The 27889-nt window shown below is 42.3% G+C and overlaps 1 protein-coding gene across 1 annotated transcript in view; it reads left to right on the top strand.

Annotated features, from left to right (window-relative positions):
* Window positions 1-27889, top strand: part of TNNI3K (TNNI3 interacting kinase) — a 2589932-nt gene that overhangs the window by 1552463 nt on the left and 1009580 nt on the right. Inside the window, exon 19 of the mRNA XM_069232439.1 lies at window positions 11767-11819. Coding sequence (XP_069088540.1) covers window positions 11767-11819 — 53 coding nt within the window. The remainder of the gene's footprint in view (window positions 1-11766; window positions 11820-27889) is intronic.

Here is a 27889-nt window from a genome sequence, read left to right as displayed (position 1 = left end):
ATGCTATAATTATTATGGGTACCATTTCATCCACAGAGCAAGCAACCCAAAGACTGGTTTTAATTATACACAATGAGAACATTGTTCGACTCACCACAAGGGAGTTCTAAAACATATTCTGAAATGTTTACATATTTTTCTGGGCACGATGTTAAAAATGCTGAGTCGTATTATTTTAAATTGCGACCTACAGAAAACATTTTCATGCTATTGACAAATACAAAATGTATATATTAGGATTCCTTTGTTTCCCGGTTGACTATAGAAGGCTATGAATATTGGCTAAAGTCGATTGACTTGAAGAGTGTTTGGGGAACTACACATTGGCAAATACAGGGGAAGGAAGCTTTATTTAGAGCATGCCTGATACCTGTTCAAATGATATTTTTAAATGAAACAGTACAACAAACGAGTTATTTAGACTTAGCAAAGATGAAGGAATTGAACACGCCCAGTATACTAGCCCCTGTAAAATTTTATAAATGGCAAAAATATATAAATGCAACTGAAGATCAGCTCGATGAATGGGTCCAGAATGGCACATTTAATGTTTCACTGACACGTCCTGGCGGGTGGTTATTGTGGCCAGTAGATACCAATGGGTGTCACAACCGTTTTATCAACTCCTCAGGAGGTTTTAGAACAAGTAGGCTGGACCCTCGCTATATATCATCCGAACATGCGGGTATAGTAACAACATACAGAGTAAGGAAACTATGCCAGGAATGGTTAAAGACTTCCTCACTAGATGCGGTTAGAGAACACCTCAGTCTCCTGTCTAATAACACCAATTTACAGGACTTCCTGTTAGGCCCCAGAAAACAACATAGAAAACGCTTCTTATATGAAGTATATAATGAAATTTGGAAGCTTTCACAACAAGAAGCTGCTGCCCGGTTAAGGCAAATAGACCAGGAAAATTTAAAGAAGGCATTAGCTGTTGTAGATAATGGGATTAATACCCTCTCTGACTGGATATATACTTTAAATAACATCATCTCTTCTGCTATTGACATTATACAAACAGATATGTCCTCCTTACATCATGGACAGAGTCAGCGAAGGTCCATTATGCAGTTGGGTTGGATGCTTCAAACACTGAAGCAGGGTCGCTTTCCCTGGCAATATGTCAGAGTGAGGGAAATATTTTCTTCTTTTAATTTAACACGACTACAACAACTAATGGCTAAGAAAGAAGCGACTTACGTCATGCTAAACTTAAAAAAATGATAAAAGTTGCCTTTTACTGTGGCTGAAATACCATCTGCTGAGTGGTCATTAATCTGCCTATTATCACACTACAATTCACATCCTATTTAAAACACATTTCGGTAGGCAGATACGAAAAACTGAGAGGTAGTTACATCCATGAGGTGTGGGAACTACCCTTTGCATACAAATGTCTCAGTGGCATGAAAGAAGTCTTTCTTAGCCGTAATGAATGCAAGACTTCTGTCAGCCATTCAATGGTTTGTAGTCAGCTGTCCTTGCATGGGGCGTGTAACGCGTCTGCAGCGAACTTGGCTTGTTATCTGAAGGGAGTTCCAGTCCCGTTGATTAAACCTACGCTCCAGGTGCTTTCAAATGGCAGCTATGTTCTCCTCAATGGTGAGGACTGTTGTGGGATGCAAGCCGGAATAGTTTATGTTGTTTTAGTCTCTATGATTGTTACATGATGCGGAACATACTTTTTCCTCCCACTAAAACAAAAGAGGTAGCTGACATTTGGGCTTATATTGCTACTTCTTTTGATAAGTTGAGCAGACTCAAGGCTTTATTGTTTCAAAAACATGTTGCTCTTACATCTGCATGCAAGACCTACGCACTTCAGGTGGCATGGTCGTCAGCAGAGATACAGTCCCTTTTAAGTACCAACTTTCCGAGACACTTTGGTGAACTCGTGGGACAGTTTAATACCATCAGCCATCCACTCAATATTCTCCAGTATTTTCGGGGGATTTCCAATAACTTTGGCTATAATAGTTGGCGCTTTGCTGTTGCTATTTTTTATGCTCTATGGCTGTCCTGCTGCAACAAGAAGGAATGAAAGCGCTCCCAATAGCGCAGCTGTGTCATGAACGCATGATGCAGTATTTTGGAGCAACACTCCTGGAGCAATTGGAGTGTGACTGGTCTCTGTCATTCAGAACAATTTTACATTGTGTGTAGCTCATGTTTCGATGCCTCTAGTGCTCTTTGGAACATGCACTGGAAGTTTGTCTTTCTACGCAGTGCTTGCTTTCTTTGGATGTTGATCTATTGATGTTCTCGCTGAGGGCTCATTACCAGTCATGTGCTTTGAGGGAAAGTTTGCTACGGGAAGCTACTTATGAGTTGCCCTTCCTGAAGGATATGGCTCTTAACTCATCATTAGGCACACCACGGAATGCTGCCTCGGCTGAGGCTCAGGCTATGGAACACATCTGCTCCTTGGTCCTTCTCGCCAATGCCTTTCCAACTTTAACACCTGCCGAAGTGGAAGATTTCCTGTCCTCCATTGTCCCGGAATCGATTGGAAATTCTAAAAATAACTCTGACTCTTGAAATTTGGTCCCTTTTATTGCACATGTTAACAGTTTTAAATTGTCCTTTTATACGTTCATGTGTCCCTTTAACTCGCCATTATTGACATTTTTAAAATATATATCTGAGGTTGAGCTTAGTAGCTTTTAAGTATATTTTGGCTTTGAACCACCGTCAACCGACTAGGGGAGGGTGTTGTGTAACCATTTTAGTTATAGCTACATGCATGTTATTTTAACATACTAAGCCTTCCGCTGTGCTCTTTAACCTAGATATATTTTATTTGGCTTTGCTTTATTATTGTTATAGTAGCCACTTTTACGGTTTTGTTTTATTTTCTCTCTATCTGACTGTTTGTCCCTAGGCCAGCAATGTTTTCTCAAACAAGGCATTTTTGCTCAATCTGTGCTTCTTCCAAGGCTGCAGTAAGATAGGTTGCCGGTGAACGTGGTATAAGTTTAGTCTCTGACGTTCATAGAAAATACACATCCTTATGTAGGGACATTTTCTTTGAACATCAACTGTTTTATTATAAAAACACTTCCCTGTCCCTTACACGTTAGAGGGAGATTCCAGCCAGAGAACCACGACTGTATGCTGATAGCCGAATGCTTCACTACAGCTGTCTTTACAGACTTCAGTCCTTTGCTCAGGTATGGGGGATGATGTCTTCCCAGGGGAACCTGAAGGGCAGAATTAGAGCTTAACACGCTGTGCTCTATCATAGAATAGATAGGAATTAGTCTGTTGACTCTAGTGACAATATGGTAGCATTATTTTTATGTTTCACCCTCTTCTCACAATTTTAATCTTGTTATGCTGTATCGTCCTGGTTATTGCAGTCCACGCTTTGGTATCTAAGATGCAGTCGCTTTATTAAAGCATTATTGAAATATATACTGCCTCTGTTTGTCATTGTGTATGTAAGACTAATGTAACTGAGAGAAATGGATGAGACCTGAGTGACCACGGCTTCCCTGAGAAACCAGTTATGTCATGTGCCGGGCAACCCCACCATCCCTGTACTGGGGTAGAGATGTTTCACTGCTAGTGAGCCAGAGCAAAACCTGGATTGGAGCGACAGGTGTCACCTGTAGTGGGTTAGACTCAGTCTCCCACACCGCAGGCGATTCTGCCACTCAAAATCCAGTAGTCTCATTAGGATAATGAGAGCCTACGCAACAAGGTGACCAGTCCCCCTTTCAGGGCTATTTAGGGTCTCTCCTTTGGGTGGTTCCTCACATTCTGATTGCAAGAATCCAGCAGGAATCCTCCACTTCGAATTCTCACTGAAGAAACTGCATCTGGACTCTCCAGGAACTCTACAAGCTGCAACAATGAATCAAGACTCCTTCTGCAACATTGTATCTCCGGCTCTTGCCAGCAACTGCAACTGTTTCCTGGTTGTGCATCCTCTGAAGACAGAGCGTCTTCAGCCTGCATCAAAGAGCAAAGGAATCTCCTTTGGGGTGAAGGAGTCACTCCCCTGCTTCTGCAGGCACCAACTGCAATGAGGACCGGCTGCGTGGATCCCCTTTCCTGCTGAGCTGCATGGATCCAACATCATGGGTGGTAGACGGAAGTGGCCCAGACGGTCCTTACATCCAACTGTCCAACTTTAGTGGAGGTAGGAGCTTGCCTCCCCAAGGAAGACAGCACCCCTGTGCACCGCATGTTTTGCAGCTGCCAAGGCTTGTTGGCATCCTTCCTCCAAGTCCTTAATGCATCTTGTAGCTCGGGCCCCCAGTACCCTACCCTGTGAAGCACAGCTTCCTGAGTGGTTCTCCGGCGATGTGGGAGCCTTTGTCGTAGTGCACCTTCCTTGTCCCCATGCTGTGGGACTCCTTTGCATGCTGCCTGGATGTCTGTGGGCTCTCTGAGTCGCTGAGAGCTCCCTCTGACTCACCATCCTGGGTAGAGTCCACCTGGTCCTTCCTGGTCCTGGGCAGTGCCATTTTCGTCTAACTGCGAGCTTTGCGTGTTCCAAGGCTTGTTGGCGGACTCCGACGACGCAAACTCAACTGCAATCCTCCATGCAGTGTGGATCATCACTTGCATTCTCCAGGAACCCAACTTCATCTTCTTAGGTGCAGTTCTGACTTTTCTTCTTCACCGGTGGTTCTCCTTTTGCACTTTCATACAGGTTAGCAGGGGCTCCTGATTTTCCTGGACTCTTCTGTGTTTCTTGGACTTGGTCTCCTTCTTCCACAGGTCTTCTTGTCAAGGAATCTACAATTGGTGTCTTGCAGTCTCTTCTGGGTGTTGTATAATTCTTCTTGTCGTTTCTGTGTGTGCTCTGGGAAAGTTACTGCATTTTATTTCTGCTTTCCTGGTCACTGGGATGGGTTCTAGTACTTACCTTTGGAGTTTTATAGTACTCCCAGCTCCCCTCTACATGCTACACTTGCCCAGGTGGGAGACCGACTTTTACTTCCTTAGTATATGGTTTGTGCTCCCCCTAGGCCCATTTCTAACTATTGTGATTTTCACTAATTGCACTGTTTTCTAACTGTTTGTATGCCTATTTCTGCATACTAGTGTATATAATTTGTGTATTACTTACTTCCTAAGGGAGTATAGTCTCTACGGTATTTTTGGCTTTTGTGTCACCAAAATAAAATACCTTTATTTTTGTAACACTGAGTATTTTCTTTCATGTGTGTGAGTACTGTGTGACTACAGTGGTATTGCATGAGCTTTGCATGCCTCCTAGATAAGCCTTGGTTGCTCATCCATAGCTACCTCTAGAGAGCCTGGCTTCTAGGCATGGCCTACATTTCACATAGGTGTCCACTACAAACCAGGGCGGCCTCCTACACCCACGCACCCCCAGTTTGGGCTCAGCCATATGCTAATCAGTCTTGATCCTGCTCCCCGTGGAAACAGTTCAGCCCAAACTGCCAGGCCAGGTCTCTCTGGAGTGCAAACAAGCATCTTGAGACCGGGTTCAGGGTAATACCCCTCATCAGCTAGGTTAGTTTGAATCCAGTGGCTCAGTGAGCACGAGACACACATCTGGGCATACCCTTCAACTTAGGGCGACAAAAGCAAAAAGAACAGGTGATGGCTGGAATGTTGAACAATGCAAACATTCACCACCAGTCACAGGCCTGGGTTTAATCCATCATTTTATGCTCCCCACACACCCCGGTTTGGGATCAGCCATTTCCAAATCAGTCTTGACCCTGCTACCCATGGGAACAGTCCAGCCCGAAATGCAGGCCAGGTCTTCCCTGTATTGGAAAGAAGTATCTTGGGACCACTTTGGAAGTATCACCTCTCATGACCCAGGCTAGCTTGAAAACAGTGGTTGAAGGCATACCCTTGCGACTTATGGTGACAAAAGCTAAAAGAACAGAAGATTAACAGAATGCTGAACAATGCAAACATTCACCCCCAGTCACAGGTGGATTAAACCCAGACCTGTGACGTGGTGGTCAATGTTTGCATTGTTCAGCATTCTGTCCAGCATTTGTTCTTTTTGCAGTTTTTGGCCTGAGCCACTGGATTTAAGTTAGCCTGGCTGATGATGGGTGATACCCAGTAACCGGTCCCAGGATGCTTGTTTCCAGACCCGAGAGGACCTGGCCTGACAGTTCGGGCTGCACTGTTCCCATGGGGAACAGGCTCAAGACTGATTTGCATATGGCGGGGGTTCAAATTGGGGTGCCATGGTGAGCAAAAGAACCATGGATTAAACCCAAATCTGTGACTGGGGTGAATGTTTGCAGTGTTCATTATTCTGTCCATCATCTGTTCTTTGTGCTTTTATAGCCCTAAGTGGGAAGGGTATTCCCAGCCGTAGGTCCGCTGCACACTGCGCCACTAGATTCAAGCTAGCCTGCCTGATGAGAGGTGATATCCTGAAACCAGTCCAAGAAAGCTTGTTCCAGTCCAGGGAGGCCTGGCTGTTCGGACTAGATTGTTCTCATGGGGAGCAGGGTCAAGATTGATTTGCATATGGCTGTGTCTAACCTGGGGTAGTGTGGTGAGCAAAAGAACAATGGATTAAACCCAGTCTTGTGATTGGGGGTATGTTTGCATTGGTCAGCATTCTGTCCATTATCTGTTCTTTTTGGGTTCATAAAAGGAGTCATTATCCATGGGCAACGGGCATAAGCACTATCACTTACAACATCAATTTACATATTAGCACATCATATTCTAAATATATGTGGTAACACATGGAAAAACCTGAAGACAATTTATCTATTATATATATCCATCTTCATAATCTCCTCTTTGCAGCCTTATGTAAATATCACAGTATCTAAACAGAAAGATATCATGGGTGCTCCCTGGAAATCATGATACTATATCTGTAATCACATTTTTAGCAATAGAGAGCCCTTGTATATTAATGAAATGTATTTTTCCGGTTGTGGAATAAGTACTCAATGGCAGATGGTGAGCAGACTGGCACATATGTACCATTTGTGCACCCAACCATGCGTGGAAAATTAGCAAACCTACAAAAATGTACTTATATATTCAAAACGTCTTGTGCATTGTGAAGAATGTAAATGTGAACATTTATTTGCATCAAAATAGCACCCAGGAATGCACAAATAGCTAGAGATAGAGCACTCTGTGACACCCCGCTAACTTCACCTTTTACACCCTGGTAACTATCCCAGGCTAAGAGACGCAACAAATATGAAGCCTGTACATGGATGGGGAAAGAATTACTACAAGGCGCATTACTCTCATGCTATGGTTTTAAATCAACTTTGAGTTCCACAATTACAGTTCTACTTAGCCTCTACGTTTGATAGATGTCTTTCTTAGTTTGTCAAGATGGAGGTGCTCAGAGTCTAAAATCCTCCTGTGTCTCCTCCTCCTCTGCAATCCAGCCGGTATGCATATTCTTCTTTCAATCACATATACCACCGCCATTGTTGAAACCACTGATACATTCTGGGGCTGGTTTTATAATTTTCACATGGGTACCACCTGATTCAAGTTGGTGGTAAATTGCATCTGGTAAATGCTCATTTTGTGACTATGCACAATTTGTGACAGTTTATAATGTTATAGGCTCGGTCTGCCCCAGATGGAATTATAAAACAAAAAGTCTCATTTACAAGAAACTGACTCACCTTCATCGATGCATCAGACTTTTTGCGCCTGTCACACGTCCACTAACGACGCCATGATGCACTGTATTTACAATACCGAGCTCCATGGTGCATGTTTCACAGATGCGTCACAAATACGGATGCATCTGTTGGTGCTAAAATGCCCCATTGCTGGAGTTGCTTCATTAAACTAATGCAACTTTAGTAATGCGAGGGGAGTCCTATTGGAAGAAAATCTGCATCAATTTTTACGCCTGGTCTGAGCAGGTGGTACAATTTTGATGCAAAAAGAACAGTTTGATGGACAGAATGCAGAACAAATCAAACATTCATCCCCCAGTCACAGATCTGGGTTTAATCTATCAGTTTTTCTGCTCACCATGCCATTCCATTTTAGAGACCCAGCCATATGCAAATCAGTCTTGACCTTGTTCCCCATGGGAACAGTCTAGCCCGAACTGCCAGACCAGGTTCTCCCTGGATGAGCAACAAGTATCCTGGGACCGGTTTCAGGGTATCACCCCTCTTCAGACAGGCTAGCTTGAATCTGGTGGCATAGTGAGCACGGGACCCACGTCTGGGCATACCTTTTCCACTTGGTGCAACAAATGCAAAAAGAACAGTTGATGACGGAATGCAGAACAAATCAAACATTCACCCCCTAGTCAAAGATACAGGTTTAATCCATCAGTTTTTTTGCTCACCATGCCATTCCAGTTTAGACACAGCCATATGCAAATCAGTCTTGACCCTGTTCCCCATGGGAACAGTCCAGCTCGAACTGCCAGACCAGGTCCTCCCTGGACCAGAAACAAGCATCCTGGGACCTGTTTCAGGGTACAATTTTGATGCAGTGAAGTCATAGAGTGACGCAGTGAAAAGTTGTAAATTTCACTGCATCAGTTCTACATGGCCTTTTCCGTGGGAATGCCTACTCTGCATACCTTATACCTAGTGCAGGTATAATGTGACCCAGGGCTTTACAAAATGGCAGAATCGGACGAATGTATCAGTTAGTTAATATGGAGCAGTGTAGTGCACTGCTAGCGCTGCCGCTGCACCAAAAAAAGAAGATGCAGTGGCTGGCATTGGTTTGTAAATGAGGCCAAAAAATTCCCTTATTTACCTGAACTAGGCTACCACTTAAACTAGCATTAGCAAATGTCTGGTTAGATTTTCCTGGAAATACACCTACAGTTCAGCACGGTGAAGCCACAACCATGCAAGAAGCCCAGACAAAACAGAGCTTATGGAACTGGTCCATATGCTGACTGAGATGCAAAATTTTGGGCAAAAGAAGGGTTCATTTGCTGGCTGCTCTAATCTGGCATAATGCAGAACTGCTCATAGATAAGTAACCATTTCTCTGGCAAGCCTGGCTTCTTAAAGTATCTACACTTTTAATCATATCTAATTGGATGGCTATTTCAAAAACCTTTTTATAGAATTATCAGCATAATTCCAACTAGGGCACAAACAATTTTGGAAATACTTACAACTAGGACACTAAGTAAAAACATGACTTAGACATGTGCCAAAAAACTTGACAATATTTGCCCTACAAGACTATCTGGTGAAATGGAGTTATTATGATTTCAGGTCTATATGACGGTATTATTACAAACCTTTGCTTGCCCCTCCCCCCCCCATAGAGTGCCTTCTCCAACACCAAAGGCAAGAGGGGCCTGGAGAAACATTACATGGATGACGAATGGTTGGAGCCTGTGCACTTGCCCTGAATTTAGCTGCTTCAAGATTTTGCATGACTATCACTGGGCATAATTAAGTGACATATACTTCATATTTTATGGCAACGTACTAAAATACAGTCCTATTGGCAGAAGAGATAGCATGCCATTGTAAAATATGACAAATTAAACATTACTCCATCGCCAGAGTTGCTGATCCTGTGAAATGCTTGAAAATCCCAGAATGAAGAATCACAGCAAGAGGTATATTGACACAGCTCTCTCTAGCCAAAGTGTGCATCATTCAGTGATGGACACTACAACCCAGATCACACATGGGGATAATCCCTTACATCCATAGTGGCCCCAAAAGACTAATCTTGAAGATACCTGAACCACAACAGGTATTTGTTGGCACCTGGAGACCAGTCCTATTGAAGGAAATTTCAAGGGGGACTGTCTTTCGCTTTGACCATTGTAGATCTGAACTAGAGAGAATAGGAAATATCCCTTTATGCATGAATATTAACTCAGTACTGATATGATTTCTTTTGCGATATATATTTTCCAAAGTACATTTTAGCACAGTTTGAAGAATCTGCATGACATTTGCCAGGCAGCAAATTAAGCCCAATACAAGGCCAGACAGGTTTTACTACCAACGTCAGCTGTGCACAGCCAAAGTAGGTTGGGCACAGGGCCTGTCAGAATGCAATGGACGGAGCAGAATCAGTACATGTAAGATGAAAGCAGTACGTCATAGAAAACACCATGACATTCACTGTAAAAAACAACAGTTAAAGGTCAGTTATGGTTCAGTGAAGACAAAATCGAAAAAGCTCTAGAATTCACCAGTTACAGTGTGCAGCACAATGTGACCCACGTCGTGTGGTGCTCTGTTGGAGCACTGCAGATCTAAGCACCCGCAGTACATAAACTGTATTCATTTAACCCAATATTACTCTGAGTCAGTACTTTGTTTCTGACAGCAGAGCTCAGGCAGAGGCAAACCTTGCTCACTGTTGATAAGCTGTTTCTATCTAGAAATGAAGCACTAACCCAAAGAAATACAGGGTTAGAGCACTTCATTTTAAGCATTGCAGGTGCATAAAACAGGCCCTTAGCTCTGCACTATTAAAGCCCATCTTTATATGTACCCATATTCTATGCAGAGGTGCACCCCTAAGCTGATGGGGCCAAGAAAACATTGATTTGCCATATTAATCCCCATAGGGAAGTTTTAAAGCATCTACAAAAAATGGCTGATAGGAATTGCATCAGATTTAGCAAAACGTTAGAACTTTACTCAGAAAGTGCACTTTTTGTAATTTGGTGTAAAGCCTTTTCGAGAAATTAGTTTTTAAAGAGGTGCTTAGGATGGTCATGGCGGGACTAAAAAGTTAATGTAACTTGGCTGTTAGACTGATACCACAGTGCCAAGAGATTTACTGCAGCTACAAACAAAATGTTGCAGCCAACATTCCAGTACCCTGGGACTCGGCCCCTGAGTCCTGAATTTCTTTTTGAAAAATTCTTAAGGGGGAAGAGTGGACACAACCTGACCCTCTGGACCATGGAGGGGGAAGTCTTAAACAGATCCCTATTTTAAGTGAATTCCTCCCAGAAACTTATTTTGGGTGATTCGTACTGCGGTATCAAAAGCTGGTACCGCAGTACCTAGTGTGACTACGTCAGCCCCATGGTACCGCAAATACTTTAAAAAAGGAAACTTCAATGGCAGCATAATGCACCAAGGAGGGAGTTGGCAGGGGCACAACCATGGAGAGCATGTTCTTGAAGAGGCATACTGCAATATGCTTAAACAGCGAACAGTGACAGCACGTTGCACCAGGGAGGGAGGAGCCTGGGGCACGGACACCAAGAATATGGGCAAGAATGCAGGGCAGAAATGGAGAACAGAGGCAGCAAAGGGGCTGTGACAACACAATGAACAAGAAAGGGGGAGGGCAGGGGCACACAAACTGAAAACGGGGGCAGATGGGAAGTGGTCAGGGGCAGAAAGCACCATGTTTGTGTAACAGTTCTTAGTGGGCTTATTACATCTTTGTTTAGTTTTTTTTTGCTAACATCATATAAGGCACGTTTTAGGCTCATCACCATTAGCCTTTTAATGCAAGTTCTGTCATTTGTGTAAATGCAGTGATTTAGTATTTTGTGTTCCTGCTTGTGCTTTAGAAAGTGTCATTTGATGCACTAATTTCCACCACATGACCACCACAATGTTGTACTACCGGAAGCATTACTTTGCATCACATTGATTCCCTTCCTCTGTACTGTGCAACAATCTTCTTTGACAGGTGTATTTTGAGGTCGTCCCACATGCACTTACAAGGTTTAAACCTGTGTGCTCTTCAATGTGAAAGTGATTGAAAAAATAAAAGTGAGTGTTCTGTACGTTTTGCCTGCTATAGTTACTTTCTTTAGATCTGTTTTCTCAAGGTTATTTTCTTCCACAGAATCCAGATTTCTGCAATCTTTAGATGAAGACAATATGACAAAACAACCTGGGGTAAGCTTCTTCTTATGTGTTATTGAATGATCTAAAGTTAGCTGAACCTCAGGTGTAATATTAAAAAATATGTTTCATTATCATGCAGTATACCTTGCATCTGATACGACAGTCATTTTTTGAAGACTGCTTTCATGTAAACGTCCTGGTTTATATTTGCTCTAAAGATTTGTTTCGAGTGAAGTAGAAAGAAACTGCATCACAGTAGTGCTGTTGTACATGGGATACTTCAAGGAACACTTGATATTGTCTGTCATTAAGTTGTTAATTGATGGGGAACAATAGTAATAGTTATTTACAAAATGTAGTGCTATTTTTGCTTGCCCGATGCTCATGAAGCACTGATTGATGTGTTAATTGGAGGCAATAAGGACCATACAATGAAAAGTTAATCCATATGAGTAAGAAGCTGAGTTCTAACTTTTGGACCTTTAGTGTTGGATCTCTACTGTGGCATGGAACCTCTTAATGTAGTCTCACCATTTAAAAAATTGCTTTGAACTCTAGCTTGCAATGTTTACCTTTTAAAGTAAAGTCAGTGCAGCTGGTATAAAGAGCTCTGAGCAAATTGTGCTAGAACGATGGCATGCAGTTGAGTGCACATCAGTAGGTTAAGAAAGTAAGACTGCTGTCTGACTGAGCCTAGTATCTCTGCACAGGTGGCATTGTGACAGGTTGAGCTGTGCCTAAATTGCTATGATTTTATTGGAGGTCAAAGGAGACTTCACCACCCCTTTGTGGTCATAATGTAAAATCAGTACAATCTTCATGGTGCAGTATGTGTTAATTGTGTTTAGAGTATCTCGAAATTGGCATGTTATACAACTTTCTGAGTTACTGCCTGGTATCCAAATTGTGGGTCCACAATATTGACATAATTGAATGTCTTTACATATTTCAGAAAATAGCCTATTTTTATGAGCTAGCTTTTAAAAGATTTGTGTTTCGAGCTGCCTGGCTGGGAGACTTGATTGTTCTAGTGCCTGGCTTAAAAATCAAATATGCCAGAACATAGTAGCTTCATTGCAAGGAGAGTAGCTTTCTTCTGCTGGAGGAACACGTTGGGTAAGAGACTGCAGATCCGATGGCAGAATGTACTTTTAAGTAGCTCAGAGGGTGTCCCCGCATTGGACTTAATGAGGACATAGATACCTCTAGCTAGAGTCACCATCAGAACACTTTTTAACATTTTGGAGGGAAGACACCAGGCCTGGGTGAGCCTAGATTAAGGGGGAAAATGGCTGTAATGTGTTCCATGGTGCAATGCCAAGGCGGGATAGGTAATAATGTGATTCTTGCAGGAGACTCAAAGTGATGGAGGGATGATGTGGCATGGCCATGTTGTGTTGGATCCTCCTATTCTCAGGAAACACAGGGGCTCAGTGAGCTGAGAAAGAGCCTGCAAGAACAGAGGAAGTTCCAGCCCAGGCTAATGCTCTTCTGTCAGGAGTCTAAAGACTCCTGGCTTGTAGTATGGCTTTGTGAACTCCCTTCATAGGTTGTAGCTCCTGGATTTCCTCTCAAGCTCAGAGAGTGGACTTGCTGGGGAACCAAATAACACGGTCCCTTGACCTCTGTGCTCCAGTCCTGTGTCGGGTGCTGCAGACATGTACACAGCCATTGTGCATGTGGTGGAAAATCCTGGATGGGTGGTTAGTACAGGCAAGGAAGATTAAAATAGCCTGTAGGCCCTAGGGGACTGCAGCCAGGAAAACCTCAGACCAAAAGACACCAAGGCTGGTGAGAAGGGCAGGTCCAGGCAGCTACAGTCTCACTACTACTAAGGAAGAGAAGGCAGTTGTTCCAGCGGTTGAGGAAAGGTTTCAACACAATCATCAAAGATGTTTAGCGGTCAGAGGATCCCTAGAAAACTGCTTCTTGTGTCTAGAGCTCTCTACAAGAAGCACACAGTGATAACCCCATTGCAATTAGTCCAGTTGGCATGAAATATCAGTATTGTTATCAGCAACTTGAGCATGGCACTTTTATAGCTGACGGGAGAAAATTCTAAGCAGGATTCGCAATTCCTTCCTGTGTAACCCATGAGGAGTGGTGTCCCCATGGAGGACATGTCATCTGCCTGTGGAAGTTTAAGTTATCCTCATTAGAGGAAGAACACTACCCTACTAAGTCAACCCTTACCCTGGGGATGCCCCAAACCTGTGCTCTGTTCCTTTGTGGTGCAGAAACTCCTTTGTGACAGGAGCATCATCTGTCATTGCTCGCTCACCAGTAGTGCAGCTGGAACGGTGCAAAAGAAAAGTAGAATCACAAGAGCTGGCAGCTGCACTGCCTGGCACCAGAGAACAGTTTCTGACAGGGTGGAAGAGCAGGCAAAGGCCATACAACTTAGAGAGAGCTGCTGCACAGTTTCTGTTTCCTCTTGTCCAAGTGTCCCTGGTTTAAGGTCCCTAAAGTATTGCTAACTTCTATTATGTGGTATCTGCAGGTAGCATGGAACATGAGACTTCTATTGAAAATATTTACTGTTACAGTTTGAGGTCTCTGTGATGTGTTGTCTGAGGTTTTAGAGGTAATGAAATAAATGGCATGAACCACTTTCAAGAAACAAAGCACTATTTTGTGAATCATTTGGAAAGCTAAAATGACATCATCTTGTTATCTAGTGTAATTTCAAGGGAAGGGTCTTGATTACGACTTGGGTGATAAAAAACATCAAGCTTGCACATAGGGTAAATACTGGTATGATGGGGTCTGGTAAGTAGCGCATGTGTTAAATAACACTGATTATGAGTTTTACTGTTCACAATGGAATTAGTAGTTAGAAAACTGGGTTAAATATCAACAGCTTGTTCGAAGTATAGGTGTTATTTATTGTACCTGGTAAATACCAATACTAGTTCATAAATTATCGAGTGAGTTAAACAGCACTTATTTCTGTGGAATAACATGCATATTTTGGTGTTTTACACATCAAAGTCTGCATGATATAGTAAACACTGTATGCGTGTCCCCTCTACATGTTGGCAGGTTTCCCCTGTTGAGTTATTTAATGCACCCAATAGTTATCTGACGTGTTGAATAAAAACAGACTCATAATTCTGACCAATGTGTAAACAGGGCTTTACACAGTGTTATCAGGGCCTGAATGAATGTTATTTAGTGCATGAAGTAAATACTGAATGTGTTATTTAATGCATGTGCTAAGCACCACACCCAATGAATATCACCAGCACAAAACACGAGAAAGTGCCCATTATCAGGCACTGGAAGTTCGTGGAGGGTATACATGAATCCCTAGATAACAGAGACAGTCAGAGCAACTCACAGAGGGCACATTAGGACACTTGGGAAGTACACCAACATCTTCTCCTGTGTGGGTTAGTGAAGGCATTATTTTTGTAGACAAAGCAGCTTGAAACAAAGCAAATAGAATTATTTGCAGAAGCATGATAAGCTCTTCCATCATGAACTTAGGCAGGGAAAGGAAGTACAGTCTTGAGCTGGAGGTCCTGGCCAAGGAGGTGGTAAAATACAATGACTGCTCAAAGTGCCATCTCATGCAGAAGATGCAACCAGAAACTAACAAATACATGTCTCTGGAAGGAGATATTAGGCAAAATCAGTACTGAATTAACATATCACATACACAACCTTGAAATTTTACGCACTTAAGTGAGTTGCCAAAACCAAGCAATTGGAGGTAGTTCTCCACCTAAGCTCTACCTAAAGCTCTGGGAAGAATAAAAAATGTTCATCCTAAACTTGTCTGAAGTTAAATACATGAAATAAAATCTTCAGGCCAGAGGAAGCCAAGGTAAGAAACATCAGAGTTGTAATGGAAATACTTGTGGTTGTTAAGAAGCTGTCTTTGCTTGAGAATCATCATGATTGTGAAGAAGAGTGATGTCATTTGTTATTGTTATTGTTATTGTTATTGTTATTGTCATTGTTATTGATTCATGTATGTGATGTCATAGGGGCTACCAACACTCTTCTATGGCATTGCTGGCACGTATTGAGATTGGACCACAACAATATAATGCATTGTAATCTTGATTATGAGGGGTCATTTATCTTCTCAGTAGCTAAAGGTCATGTATCTCTACAGTATGACTAACGTTGCTTCTTGTCAGAATCATGAAATTGTGGTTTCTCCCATAGCACCTAAACACTGTACAGTATACACAGCTCCACATCACTCAACATGTACACATAAATAGTCTGCTTCATTTTACGGTTTCAGCACAGTTTCAGCACACTTGTGTCTGTCTATATGAGGGAACCATGTGTATTTGAGTGCAGTCAATTGTCCCAGGAAGTCATTCTTTACCAATGATGATTGCATTGTGCGGCCATAGCTGTGTTTGTGTTCAGTGGGGAGTGTATACACTGCTTACTCACTCTCCAAGGCATCCATCACAATTGTTATGGCCTGCTTTTGGCTGGAGGCAACTTAATGGATGGATTAAACCCAGACCTGTGACTGGGGGTGAATGTTTGATTGGTTCTGCATTCCGTCCATCTAGTTACGCTATCCCACAGTGTTTGTGTTTTGCTTTGCTTTTGCCGCCCTAAGTGCGCCCGGTATGCCCAGACGTGGGTCCCGGGCTCACTGTGCCACTGGATTCAAGCTAGCCTGGCTGATGAGGGGTGAAACCCTGAAACCGGTCCCAGGATGCTTGTTTCCGGTCCAGGGAGAACCTGGCCTGGCAGTTCGGGCTGGACTGTTCCCTTGAGGAACAGGGTCAAGACTGATTTGCATATGGCTGGGTTCAAACTGGGGTGGCATGGTGAGCAAAATAATGGATGGATTAAACCCAGATCTGTGACTGGGGGTGAATGTTTGATTGGTTCTGCATTCCGTCCATCCAGTTACGCTATCCCACAGCGTTTGTGTTTTGCTTTTCATTTTACAGTTTCAGCACAGTTTCAGCACACTTGTGTCTGTCTAAATGAGGGAACCATGTGTATTTGAGTGCAGTCAATTGTCCCAGGAAGTCATTCTGTACCAATGATGATTGCATTGTGCGGCCATAGCTGTGTTTGTGTTCAGTGGGGAGTGTATACACTTCTTACTCACTCTCCAAGGCATCCATCACAATTGTTATGGCCTGCTTTTGGCTGAAGGTATTTTAAGGTGGTATTTACCACTTGTTTTTACAAACATCCTGCACTACTAATTGGGCGTTATTTACCACATAATTTAATTTTCTCATGCAGTAAATATCACATGTTAAATAGTGCAAACATTAAATAGTAATGTGTTAATTAAAGCACATGGATTACAGACATGTGGTGTTTGGCACATGTGCTAAATACCACATGCTGTTTTTAACTCATGATCAACAGAGGCCCAGCTAAAAGAACTACCACAGGATGTATAGGAAAAATAATTTTCCTGTTAGAAAACCCCTCATTATTTGGTTTTTCCCCGTTCCGCTATGGAGTGGGGCGTGCTACGACTCACGGGATACCTGGAGCACTGATGTAGTCTTGCCAATGTGAATCACAGGAGGGATAGGAGTGGTGGGGTCTTGGGTGGGTTAAAACTACCTGTCTACTAGTAATTCCAATGACTTAATAGATGGTGGTATGAATAAAAAGGGGGCTGCAAAAGTGGGGGATGTAATGTACCTGATTTCCTAGTCTACATGTTTTGGAGCCTTACACCTAGGCTCCTCTTCAGGACCAAGGTGGACTCCCTGTTGCCACTCCTAGTTTGACTACCTCTAATGAAAGCATAAATAATACATGCTCAGTGATACGGTGCAATTCATCTAGCTAATGTGGCGTCATAAGATGATACCTGTTGTTTATGATGTCCGTCATTGATACTTGTGGAAATACAAGCGAGGCATAGCTTTATTGTAGCCCCCATTTGTAATGAGCTGCTATATATGTCGTTTATGGGTGTGGTGCCACCTATTTGCAAACTGCACCCCACTCGTGGGAAACAGCACTCATGAAAATCAGGAATGAGTGACCAAAATACTCTCACAATCAACAATACAAGACATACTACATTTAAAACTTTTAAACATGTAAACACGTGAAACACACCAAACAGCACACATGTGGTGTACGCGTAACCTACTCGGTCGTATTGACTCTCATATCATTGCTCCTCTGGGAGGGTGTGTGTGCTTGTAGTCACACTCTAAAGATTTGGCAAAGTTTTAGAATCAATTCATCTTACTGTATCTGTAGCACAATGTAAACAATGTTCAAAAGGCACTTACTTCCTCAAAGCAACACTCCCGCTCTGTACCCATTGTTCACCTCCCCGGGGTCTGAATTCTTGAATGCTCACAGGGGAGCCAAGTTTAAATATGCAGCAGCCCTTGCATCTCGGCATGCTAAAGAGTGCAGCACTAGACCACTAACTTCCCCAAGACGGCAGCCTCCCATGGAACAAAAGGGGGTCCTCGAGGACCCTAAAAGTAGGTATCCTTTGTGGGTGCCTGTAATTGCACAGAGGTCATTGGGGCTTCATGGGCTTACAGAGGCAGAACTGGGGATTCCCTTATCATTTTGATAATTATTTGGGAGTTTCTTTCTTGTGTTTAACTAAGAGTTTCTCGTTCCCTTTTTACAGTGATGGTGACGTATATGTGAGTGACTAATACTTATTGATGAGGGGTTTGCTCTTTGTGACACTATGGAATGGAAAGGAATGAGATGGACATAGGACCTTTGTGCTTCCTAGGTGTACCATTCATTTTAGGAGAAGTGTATCCAACTAATGATTAATGTGATGTTAATACTTTGTCAGCTGGCTCCAGCGTGTGTTCTCATTGAGGCCATTTTGTTGTGTGCATAATTTATAGACCCATTGTTGTTCTTTTTCGAATGGTGTAGACTCACAATTAATCTCTTTATGGTGTTCAAGGGTAATCCACTGGTAATCATCCACTGTGTGTGCTTTCTTTTTGAAATGGGTAGACATTTTAGTAGTAGCCCATCCACATCTCAGGTTACTCCGGTGTTCGCAGATGCGAGTCTTAACCTTGCGGGTGGTCATCCCCACATAATGTAGGTTGCATGGACAAGTGATCCTGTATACTGCTCACTGGGTGTTACAACTGGAGAAGTCTCTAATGTCCCATGTTGTGCTGTCATTAAAGGTGACCTGTTTAGTGACCTTTGTTAGATGGCACATACTACAGTTCCCACATGGATAATGTCCAATGGGTAGTGGTAGATAGTTGATATCATCTGGTTTACTACGAAGATGGTGTGGGCGGGTGTGTACAAGCATATCTCTAAGACTCTTTCCCCGTTTATGTGAAAACATGGGTTTAGGAATATTTAATGAGGCACTATTGAGTATGCGCCAATGTTTGTTGATGATCTTGCTTACTTGATTTTAGGCTATGTTAAATGTTGTGATACATATCGGTCTTTCCTCCTTCTCTTTTAGGGAAGGGGTGTCCAGAAGGGCTTCTCTGTTGTTATTGTGAGCTCGCTTCATGGCTTGGTTGGTTATTCTTGGGGGGTATTTCCTAGCCTCCAGTTTAAATGCTAAACTCTGGGTTTGTTTTTTTGTAATCTGATATCTGTGAGCGATTCCTTCTCAATCTGAGAATTGTCCAAATGGTAGGTTCTCTCTCAAATGGTGGGGGTGAGCACTATCAAACAAAAGTAAACCATTTTTAGCTGTTGGTTTTTCATGGGTGGTTGTTTTAAGAACACGGTTGATGGCTATAATGTTTAAATCCAGGAAGACCAAATATTCCTTGCTCATTTTGTGAGTAAATTTCAAGAACTGGTCCTGTCTGTTTAACCACTCTAAAAATGTCACCAGTTGTACCTCATCCCCTTTACAGATAACCAATATCTTTTCCACAATACTATGTTGTCTCTGTATGGATTAGTGGGGGTTAAGATCCTCTCTTTCTCTAGATGATGGACATAGAGACTGGCCAGACTCGGAGCAAAGGTGCTTCCCATGCTGGTCCCTTGTTTTTGAAGGTACACATTTTTCTTAAACTCCCCAAAAAAACTATGGTTAGGGGCCAGAAACAACACTCCATAACCACATTCTGTGGTGTTTGGTAGTCCCAATCTAAGTCAAAGATAACCTCCTCAATTTTTTGTAATGTGTCAGGGTGAGGAAGACTTGTGTATAGGCTTTCCACATCCATTATTATTAGTATCTCATTTTCTGGATCAAAAAGTCTGTCTTTCAAAAGACACAGTACGTCCTTTGTATCTTTCAGGTAGGTATCTATGTTTTCGACTATGGGTCTTAAAAACGAATCTGCAAAATGGGACAGAGAATCCAAATTAGAAGTAATACCTGATACGATGGGTCTACCAGGAGGTGATTCAAGGTTTTTGTGAATTTTGGGGATGGTGTAGAAATAAGGAGTTGCTGGATTTTTATTATTTGGGGAATCTCCTTCTTGCTGGGAAATCCAGTTGTACGCTAAAGCTTGCTCCACCATACTGTGGATCTTTGTCTTTCGGAAATTATTAGGGTCCTCCCTCAGTTTTTCGTAGTTATGTGTATCACCCAATAGTCTTAAACCTTCTTTACAATAGTTTTCCAAGGTCTGGATTACGATAGAGCTTCCCTTATCTGCTGGTTTTATTACTAAGTTGTTGTTGTTACCTATTTCCTGTAAGGCTTTTTTCTCCTTCTTGGTTGTGTTAAGGAACACCTTCAAAATGTTATGATTAATCTCACTGATATCCTTCAGAACCGCTTTTTCAAAGGCGAGGATTTCTGTTGTGATAGCAGTGTTGGGAGGTTTGAAGGATGATTTTTTTGCGTATACCTGTGTCCCCCAGTGTTAAATGTCTGCCGGTGGTTGACCTTCAAAAAAGGATCTTAGCTTAATCTTCCTAATAAAATCATTTACTACAATGCACAATCTGAATTTATCCAGGGGATCCATTGGACACAACCCAAACCCTTCTCAAGGATGCCTATCTGTGCATCAGTCAATGGCACATCACTGAGATTCACTACTAGACTGTGCAGCTGCTTGGGCCTGCTTGATTGTCCGGACATGGTGTACTCTCCTTTGTCATGCTCCATGTCGTCATCCTCTCTGGATCTTGGTTGGATGCCCATCTTCCTAAAAAATGCACAAACAAGAAAGATTGGCATACATTCCCATAGAAAGATTAGACCTAAAATAATACCCTGTTGATAGTCTCCTTAAAAGAGATTGTTGGTGCTAAGAAGCAGAAAGAAACTGAGACACCTCCATCACAATCCGTTCGCTAACATATCTTTTGCAACAGACCATGAAATGTCTTTACTGCTCTCAATATTAGAAAACAAAGACTGGAAAAGTAATTACTGATGAGCAGTAAGGGAATTTAATATAGCATCTAAGAACATGGACTTCTCTCATTTCCATAACAGCACTGCTGCTCAGGTAGTAGTTTTAAAATTATCACTATTACACACACTGACTGAAGGCTTGTGAGCACCCAGTTGCAAAATAAAAAGGAGTTGCGGATTTTTTATTCCGCTTGCGGAATTGGCAGAGTTTTTGTCACTCTGCGTTACTCTTTAATGCAGAGTTCTGTTAAAATGACGCCACTCAGCATTTGGCAGAATTTTCCTCCTGTGAGGCTCCAGAAAATGCAAGCAGGCGACAGCAAGTGAGATTTGGTATCCCCTAGCAAGATTTTCTAGTGTGGGGAGTCATGAGTGGTCAAGGACAGAGGGCTTCCACTCGACTTAACTTGCTACTATCCAAGTAGAGTTTCTACTCAAGCGGCAGAAAAATCCACTCAAATAGCCACTCGCTCTTGTGCAATGAATGGTGCAAAATTGCAATGATTTTGCAGCACTGCTTTTGCTAAATTGCAGTACAAGCTGCATATTTTCTGCCAGTTCATGGAACGCCGCAGAATCTTGAAGAGTTTTTATGTAGCTCCACAGAATTCCATGGAGTGAAACTCCCTAAGTTACTCCCAGCCCTGCACATATAGAAGAGTGCTTGTGTATTGGAGTATAGAATGTTTTTAATGTATGCTTTTCTTGGCCTTGTCTTTACCCTTTTCTGAGTCATTATGATGTTTCTCACACTCTTTGGCCCATATTTATACTTTTTGACGCACAACTGCGCCAACGCAGTTGTGCGTCAAAAATGTTACCGCCGGCTAACGCCATTCCAACACGCCATGCGGGCGCCTTATTAATGGAATGACGTTAGCCGGCGCTGCGGACTGGTGTGCGTAAAAATAAATGACTCACACCAGGCAGCGCCGGCGTATGGGAAAATGGGGGTTGTGCGTCAAAAAACGGTGCACGTCAGGTCTGAGGCAAAATTCATGCCTCAAACCGGATTTGCGCCATTTATTTTGACGCCCAACCTCCATTGACATGACTCCTGTCTTAGCAAAGACAGGAGTCATGCCCCCTTACCCAATGGCCATGCCCAGGGGACTTATGTCCCCTGGGCATGGCCATTGGGTATAGTGGCATGTAGGGGGGCCCAAATCAGGCCCCACTATGACACAAAACAAAATCGGAAAAAAATACTTACCTGAACTTACCTTTACTTCCCTGGGATGGGTCCCTCCATCCTTGGGTGACCTCCTAGGGTGGGCAAGGGTGGCAGGGGGTGTCCCTGGGGGCAGGGGAGGGCACCTCTGGGCTCCTTCCAAGCCCACAGGTCCCTTAACACCTGCCCTGACTCAGGCGTTAAAAAACGGCGCACATCAGGCTGTGCGCCGTTTTTTAAGGCCCACCCTCTCCTGTGCGTCAAATTGACGTCAGAGTATAAATAAGGGGCACAGGCCTTAAAGTCAATTATGCACATGGTGGAATTTTGACTCCCGCGGGGTCGGACGCAAACAGAGTATAAATATGCCCCTTTATGTTTTAAAATGTCACTATATGTCACCATCCCATTTTTTATGTAATTTTTTTTATATGGGATAGGTCTGACAACTAAAACGTGCCTGCTTTATAAATTGCATTAGCACATATCCCCTCTGTCTCAGTCAGTGATGCATTTTTTACTGGTTTTGTCCCACAGTAATGAACCAACGAAAAGCAGAAGATAACTTCTTTGGCAATGCACAGAAATGTATTACCTGAATAAATAACATTGTAGGCACGAAGAGTCACTGAAGGCAAAAAGCTAGCATTCTGTGCCACAAATATAGGCCATATGTACCATAAAGAATATTTATTATATGTGGAAAGGTGATTCACCAGAGTCTTACGCTTGGCTGCAGTTAGACTGACAACTTCTTCAATCATTTCAGGCTCATAGACCACATGTTTACAAGATTGCTGTATGAATCCCAAGGTTGAGCAATCGAATTCAGTGATACCTCTGTTCAGTGTTGTTACTGAAAATGGCTTACAATTGAGCTCCATGTTAAAAGAAATAAAACATTCTTAACTATGCTGTCTGTGTGCTATTTTGTAAGGTTTCTTTTTTCTTGTAGGATTTGCCCAGGGTTCTAATCTCCCCTTCTAGATACAGAATTATATTATTATAATCAATCATTCAAAAGATATATTTCTTTTTTCATTATTTAAAATTGGCCTTGTTTCATTGTTTAAAAATGTTCCCACCTTTTGTAAAAATGTATTTCCCTTTCTTGCCAGGTTATCCCTTTTATGGTAGTATATAGGAAAAGAATGCCAATCAGAACCCTCACTTACAAGTATATTCTAAAGTAGATTGCTTCAGGATTAGAGGCAAAAGATTCTTCATTCTCAATGGCAATGCTCTACAAAGTGTGGCTACTTCTTTAGGGATAGGAGGCTCTATGTATTATCTAGTGTTAGTTGATCATTTTACCTGACTCCTCTATGATGGGCCAGGAACTGTCTAAAGCAGCAGCTACTCTGTGCACTAATGTTCTCATAGGACATATATTTGTTGTATTTTGGGTAAGATTGTAAGGCTAGTAATAACAGTATTTACCAGTATTTTTGACTATGAGTTATTGCTTGATATTACAAGAGTAAACATTAAAATCTTCTGCTCATCACATTGCTGTAATTCTTCTTGTTACATAATAAATAAAAGCTTAAAAAATATCAAAGTTACTTTTGGAGTGAAGGACTGTTGGCATAATTCACTGAATACTAAGGAGACCAAGGGGCCGATTACGATTTTAGCAGTACGACCTACGAACTGCCAATACGGCGGCCTCCTGACTGCCATATTATGATGTTACTGCGGGGCTGGATGGCGCAGACCAAGAGCAGAGGCCAATGCCACACTGTTTGCACTGCCACCACAGTTGGAATGCACACTGTTGCCATTGCAGACAGTGCACTTTCCAAATGTGCTGACAGGAGGGCCCCTGCACTGCCCACTACTTGGGCCCTCCTGTGGCCTCTTCTTTGCCTTTCCGCTGACCTTTTCATGGCGGTATCCCCGCCATGAAAAGGTCAGCAGAAAGTCAAGTTGTGATCAGGACAGTGGTGCCGGCATTGGCACCGCTGTGATTGGCCACTGCTCTTCACACATCCACAACCGTGGGATCTGTGATCCTGGTGGTTGTGGCGATCTTGTGGCAGTCTGACCGCCATCCTCCAAATCTGGCAGTCGGACCACCGAGGATGCGGCAGTCGGAATGCCACCAACAGTACGGTGGTCCCATGACCATTAATGTGCTTTTATATTGTTTTCAATTTGCATCACAAAAGTTCCTGTTATAAACAGATGTAAAACGTTAGGAATTATTGAGTTATCGCTCGTTCTCAAGTTCTAGAATCATCAAAGTAAATTTCTTTGCTATCCACACTCAAACCATTCCTCTTGACCACTTTTCATATGAAATATTTAAACCTACTTATTTCATGGTTCAACTGTGTAGCCATTTGAAAATACATAAGTATCACTTTTTTTTATTTCACTAACGCAGAAAAACAGATATCCGTCATTTCCATGAAGGCAAATGGAGTTATTGGAACAACTGGATCTTCACATCTTAAAAATAAAAAAAATGAAAATGCCAAACAATATTAAGGGATTGAGGCTAAAATGAACATTTTGGCCACTAAAATTCAACCAGAATGTAAACAATCCAAGAGTGATCTTTCAGGTTATTTGTTAACTGTTTTCTAAATGTGAAATGGGAAATAATTTCCTCTTATATACTTTAGCTGATATACATCAGTTTTGTGAAAGCAGAATGTGTTGGCATTTGAATAATTCACAAAAAGCAATTTCAAGCAGTTGTTGTTGATTTAGGTTTGTCTTCTCTAATTATTCTGGGACAGATCTGCCCTCAAGTCTACACCCTTCCTTCTATGGCTGTAAGGAAATTTGCAGATGTTTTGGTCCGAGATGTAACAGATATTGTTGATCTTTCCCTTTGTTTTGGCTTTGTTCCTTTTGCCTTAAAAATCCTGATTGTTTCCCCTTTATACAAGAATCCATTCCTGGATTCAGCAGTCTTGAATACTTTTAAGACAATTGCAGGTTTACTTATGGCTAGATACAACATAAGGAAACGAGGTTGAGGATCAACTTCATCATCACATTGAATCAGAGATTATATTTTATAAAGTCCGTCCTTGCTTAGATCCTAGACAGTGAAGTGAAACTACTTTGATTAATGATATGTAGAGCAATGCACGCAATGACTTCTGCTCTTTATTAATTTCATCCTTTGATGTTGTGATGCATTATCTGCTAAGGCCTATCTGTAATCAATTACACCTGTTGTGGAAAACATATTTGGAGGGGTGTGCTCCCTTTTTCAAAAAGGCAGGAAACAACAGATGAGGGCTGTGGGAAAACTAGGCTGATTGCAGAAGCCCCCTCACTTTTTCCCCCATTTTTAGCTGATATTGGTGTTTTCTATCTCTGACTGTGCCCTGGGCACACCTAACGACTCCCAGGGCCAGTGCTCTGTTTAAAATGGTATTTGAAAATTAGGCTTAATTATAATTGCCTCTGCCAATCTACCTATCAGTCCCTAGTATATGGTAGGGCATGTAGGTTTAGGGACCCAAGTACAGCTAGTGCCACCATAGATGCACTGCTGTGGTGTCCAGTGTCATTGTAAAATCAGGCCTGCCTTACTCACTGCTTTTAAGTTAATATTAACCCCAAATTCAACTTTGGAATTAAAAGTACTTCCAAAGTCTCACACTATCCTATTTTTGCATATACGTCACCCTAAGGTTTGCTCTAGGTGCCCTAGGGGCTGGGTGCAGTGTAAATATAAGCAGGGACTTTATAAAATATGTTTTATAAGCCCTGGTGAGGGGAAGACATGGTTCCCGGTAGGCTGATGGATGTCATAGTTGTGGTTATCCATAGCGGCACTGAGCTCAGCACCACTGTGCTGATCATAAGTCCCATTTCCACCAGCCTTTTCATGCCGGGGACCCTGCCATTAAAATTCTGTCAGAAACAAAGTGCAGTGGGCCACAGTGTGGCCCCTGCACTTCCCATGGCAACACCCTTGGGAATTGCAGAATGTGCATACAGTGCACATTCCGAGGGTGCTGGTGTGCTACAGTATTGTCCTCGGCTCCCTTACCAGAACTGTAGCACTGTTCCCACTGGCTTGACCATCAGGAATGTCATAATACATCATACTATGATGTTTCTGTCTATCAGCCCGTTGGGAACATCTTAATACAATAGAGGTGAGGCAGCAAGGTTGACGGCCTCCTCATCCCCACGAGTTTGACTGTTGGCTCGTCCGACCGCCAAACTCATAATCAGCCCAACAGCCAATCTATTCCCACACCAATGTAACACATGTTATTGAAAGTGTTGCACTTTGAATGGTTAAGATTAACTATAGCCACTCCAAACTCAGAGGACAAATTAAACTGTGGAAGATTTTTTATAATGACCCATCCTCTGAATCTAGAGATGCCTGCTGGCCCGCAGACTCCTGCTTTGACAGAAACCACTGTCAGAGCAGTTTCTGTCAATCTATTAAGAGTTTGATGGAGAGCTCCATTGAACATTTAATCCCAAAGCAGGATTTTGTTTTAGAAAAAAAAAATGAATGACCCCCACACAACAAAATTTCTCTTTCTGGCTGCAGGCGGCATTTTGCAGGTTTCACTGACCCTTGCTGCCAGGTTTTACCTGGTGGTACATACAGTGAAAAGTGTCCATTTGATCCCCCCACACTCTTAATTGGGTCAAACCTTCAATGACTCAACGGATTAAGGGTATACGTCAGCAGCAGAGATGGAATAGTCTCCACCACTGACATATTAAAACATCGCAAGACTCTAAATGAAGTATTGGAGCAGTAAAAAAAATTACTATTTCCACTTTGGGGAGAGTGTTGGACTTTGAGGGGGTGTAGATTTACTATTGCCACTCCTATGTAAGCAACACTTGTGAAAGTGTTGGTATCTGTAAAATGTATGTTTACCATCCCCAGTCTAATCTAAGCCACAGTGGAGAAATTGTTGCACTTTGTAGGTTGTTTATAAAAATTATTTAAAATATAAGTCTATATAAAATTATAAAAGCTCTATAAAAAGGTAATCAAGAATGTAAATCAATACAATCATTTTTTTTAAATTAGAATAGTGAATGCAGAAAAAATATGTATTTCAATAAATCAAATAATTTAAAATGATACCATTATTTAATAAATATTCTATTAAAATGTCTAACAAAGTTAACTTTAACATTAGAATATAACATAATTTATTCATTAGTTATCCTAAAACTATGCAAAAAAATGCTATAAGCTAAAAACTTTGGGCCTCATTGCGAGTTTTGCGGCTCTGTGACCACCATGTTGGAGATCCAACCAGGCTGGCAGAATAGACTGCCAAACATGACATTGGCGCTGATGCACACAGAATTCCGCTAAAGCATTGCAGTGCGGTCAGACCGCCGTGGTTGATTGGAGCCACCATCAGTCCGACAGAGACCATGTTTCCACCAAACGCATTACAAGGTTCACACCACCAACATAACCGCCATGATCGGACCACCATGGAACGCCAGGCGGAAGTAAACAGTATAAAAGGAGACACAACTCCAGGAAGCCATACTCACCCAGAGCCGCCATGGACCACAACTAGATGTCATCCCACTGCTCCTGCTTGCAGAAAGACAATGGAATCATAGCCGACGAGGAAGACAACAACCGTAAGTACACACACTCTACTGTAAAAAGTATAA

The sequence above is a fragment of the Pleurodeles waltl genome, chromosome 4_2, assembly GCF_031143425.1.
Source record: "Pleurodeles waltl isolate 20211129_DDA chromosome 4_2, aPleWal1.hap1.20221129, whole genome shotgun sequence".
In the NCBI taxonomy this organism is placed as follows: domain Eukaryota; kingdom Metazoa; phylum Chordata; class Amphibia; order Caudata; family Salamandridae; genus Pleurodeles; species Pleurodeles waltl.
This window is presented reverse-complemented; position numbering and strand designations above follow the sequence as displayed.